Genomic DNA, 2,605 nt, shown 5'->3' on the forward strand with positions numbered 1-2,605 from the left:
CCGCCCCCGGCGGGCGCCGCAGCCGCCGCCCCCTCCTGCCGACCGCTCGCTGCTTATTGCGATGAAACGGAAAACTACGAACGACACTAAATTTCTCAAGCATTCCTATGGCACTTGCATTGTTCTGCATAATCGGAGCGGGTTGTAGGGGAAGAGATTAGAGGAGGAACAAAAATACCCTCGGAAAAGTCAATGGAAGGACCAAGTGTCATATTTCCGACTCCCTCCTGTACGACCGCTGATCCAACGCTAACGTGGCTTGACGCCGGTCGAACTCGTGCCGGTTGTCCGGGCTCAGGTCCTCCAAGCCCCGGCTGTCGTCGTCTTCCTCTTCCTCATCACGGCTCATGAAGGCCAGCTCGTTCTCATAGCAGAAGGAGTTGAGCAGGAATTTGTTCTCCACCAAGTCCTTGGCGCTGCAGCGGGGGGTGGAAGGGACCTCGTAGGTTTTATGGAAGTGGGAATAGTCTACTTTGTACTGGTTTTTCTCCTCGAACAAGACGGGCTCAAAGCGGTGGCCCCAGAGGATCTCACTGGCCAGGTAGGAGCTCCGAGCTTGTGTCGTCATGGCTGTGGCTTCTACCATGCCTTCCAGGATGACCACAATCTCAAAGTCATCCGTCTCTAAGTCCTGGCGGCTGATCCCAAACAAAGGGCTGTCTTCATTGATCTCGTGGAGAATGGTGATGGGAGACACCAAGAAGATACGGTCCAAGCCTTTATCAAAGCCCACGTCGATGTCTATTTGGTCAAGCGGGATGTACTCCCCTTCTTCTGTGATCCTGGGCTTAATTAGCTGAGCTCGTACATGAGCTTCTACTATGTGGCTTTTGCGGAGGTTCCCAACTCTCCACATCAGGCAGAGTTTCCCATCTCTCATTGCCACTACTGCATTATGGCTGAAAAGTAATGTCTGGGCCCGTTTTTTGGGCCTGGCCATCTTTGCCATTATTGCACCAATCATGAATGAGTCAATTATGCAGCCCACGATGGACTGAACCACCACCATGAAGACGGCGATTGGACACTCCTCCGTCACGCAGCGGAAGCCGTAACCAATAGTTGTTTGGGTCTCAATGGAGAACAGAAAAGCAGCCACAAAGCCATTGACCTGCAGAACACAAGGTTTGAAGGTATCATCTCCACCTGGGTTTTCTAGGTCTCCGTGAATGAGTGCAATTAGCCAGAAAATCAGTCCAAACAGTAACCAGGACACCAGAAATGCCAGGGAAAAGAGCAAGAGCATATACCTCCAGCGGATGTCAACACATGTGGTGAACATGTCTGCAATGTACCTCTGGGGCTTGTCATCCATGTTGGTGAACTCCACGTTGCACTGACCGTTCTTCTTTACAAATCTGTTCCTGCATTTCCTCCTGGTGTGGATTTTCCCATTGCCAAAGCCGTTGATACCTGGCATGGTGGTCAACCTCAGCCCGTCTTCCTCGGAGGACACGATGCTGTAAGGGTTGACTCTACCTGTGGTCATCCCTGAGCCAAGCCCACAGTGAAGGTGAAGGGTCTTCTGACTCCTGGGGTCCCCCTGGCCCACCCCTGCCCTCCCCCCAAATTCTCTTGCAGTGGAAGAGAAGTCCCAATCTTCCACGTCCTGGCTGCAGATCACCACGCAGATCCCGTGAGAGGTTCTGCAATGAGAAAACAAAGACACGGCCGTTACCGCAGCAACGGGACCCAAGGGGCTGTTTGGCCATGGGTCTGATGGGGTGGGTAGGTGCATGTTGAACAAGAACCACCTGCAGGGTTCTAAATCTCCCCCTTATGGCTAGGCTGTTCCCAAAAATCACACAGGAGGAAGGAAGACATCTTAGAGTTTGTTCTTCCATACTATGATATGCACCTGTCCCAGAGGGGGAAGAGGCTTTTGAGCAAACCTTGCTGGGGAGACCTTATGGTGGCCTTCCAATACCTGAAGGGGCTACAGAAATGCTGAGGAGGGATTCTTTACAAGGGCTGGTAGTGAAAGGACAAGGAGGAATGGTTTTAAACAGAAAGAGAGGAGATTTAGGTCAGGCATTAGGAAGAAATTCCTTAGTGTGAGGGTGGTGAGACACTGGAACAGGTTGCCCAGGGAGGTGGTGGATGTCTCATCCCTGGAAGTGTTCAAGGGCAGGTTGGATGGGGCTTGGAGCAACCCGCTCTGGTGGGAGGTGTCCCTGCCCAAGGCAGAGAGGGTGGAACTAGATGATCTTTAAGGTCCCTTTCAACCCGAACCATTCTATGATTCTGTGTGATTCTATGAGATGGGACCCACAGATGAAAAAACTTGGGTCAGCACTGGAGTCGTCTCTCGTGAGCTCAGCTGTCAGAACAGGGTAGGGCTGCTGGAGAGGAAAGCAACAAGGCCAAGCTGGTCTCCTCAGCACAGGGATATTAATCAAGGTACGCCCACAAGTGGCTTCTTCAGCTCCCGTTGCCCGTGCCAGATGGATCCCTGCCCAGCACAGCACTCGCCCCACCCCAGCACCAGCTCCTCTGGGGTCAAGGAAAACCACAGGGAGATGTGGATTTAACCTCCCTCCCCCAGGCCAGGGTGGGAGAGGACATGGCCAACAGGCAGCCAGCTGGAGAAGGCCCAGGGAAGGCA

At 53.1% G+C, this 2,605-nt stretch overlaps 1 protein-coding gene across 1 annotated transcript; it reads right to left on the minus strand.

Annotated features, from left to right (window-relative positions):
* Positions 1–208: 208 nt before the first annotated feature.
* KCNJ12 (potassium inwardly-rectifying channel, subfamily J, member 12) lies at positions 209–1,489 on the minus strand. The gene has a single exon (XM_009993700.1). The coding sequence runs from the start codon at positions 1,487–1,489 to the stop codon at positions 209–211; it is 1,281 nt and encodes a 426-aa protein (XP_009992002.1).
* Positions 1,490–2,605: the final 1,116 nt, after the last annotated feature.

This window comes from Chaetura pelagica, unplaced genomic scaffold, assembly GCF_000747805.2.
Source record: "Chaetura pelagica isolate M959 unplaced genomic scaffold, ChaPel_1.0 scaffold213, whole genome shotgun sequence".
NCBI classification, from domain to species: domain Eukaryota; kingdom Metazoa; phylum Chordata; class Aves; order Apodiformes; family Apodidae; genus Chaetura; species Chaetura pelagica.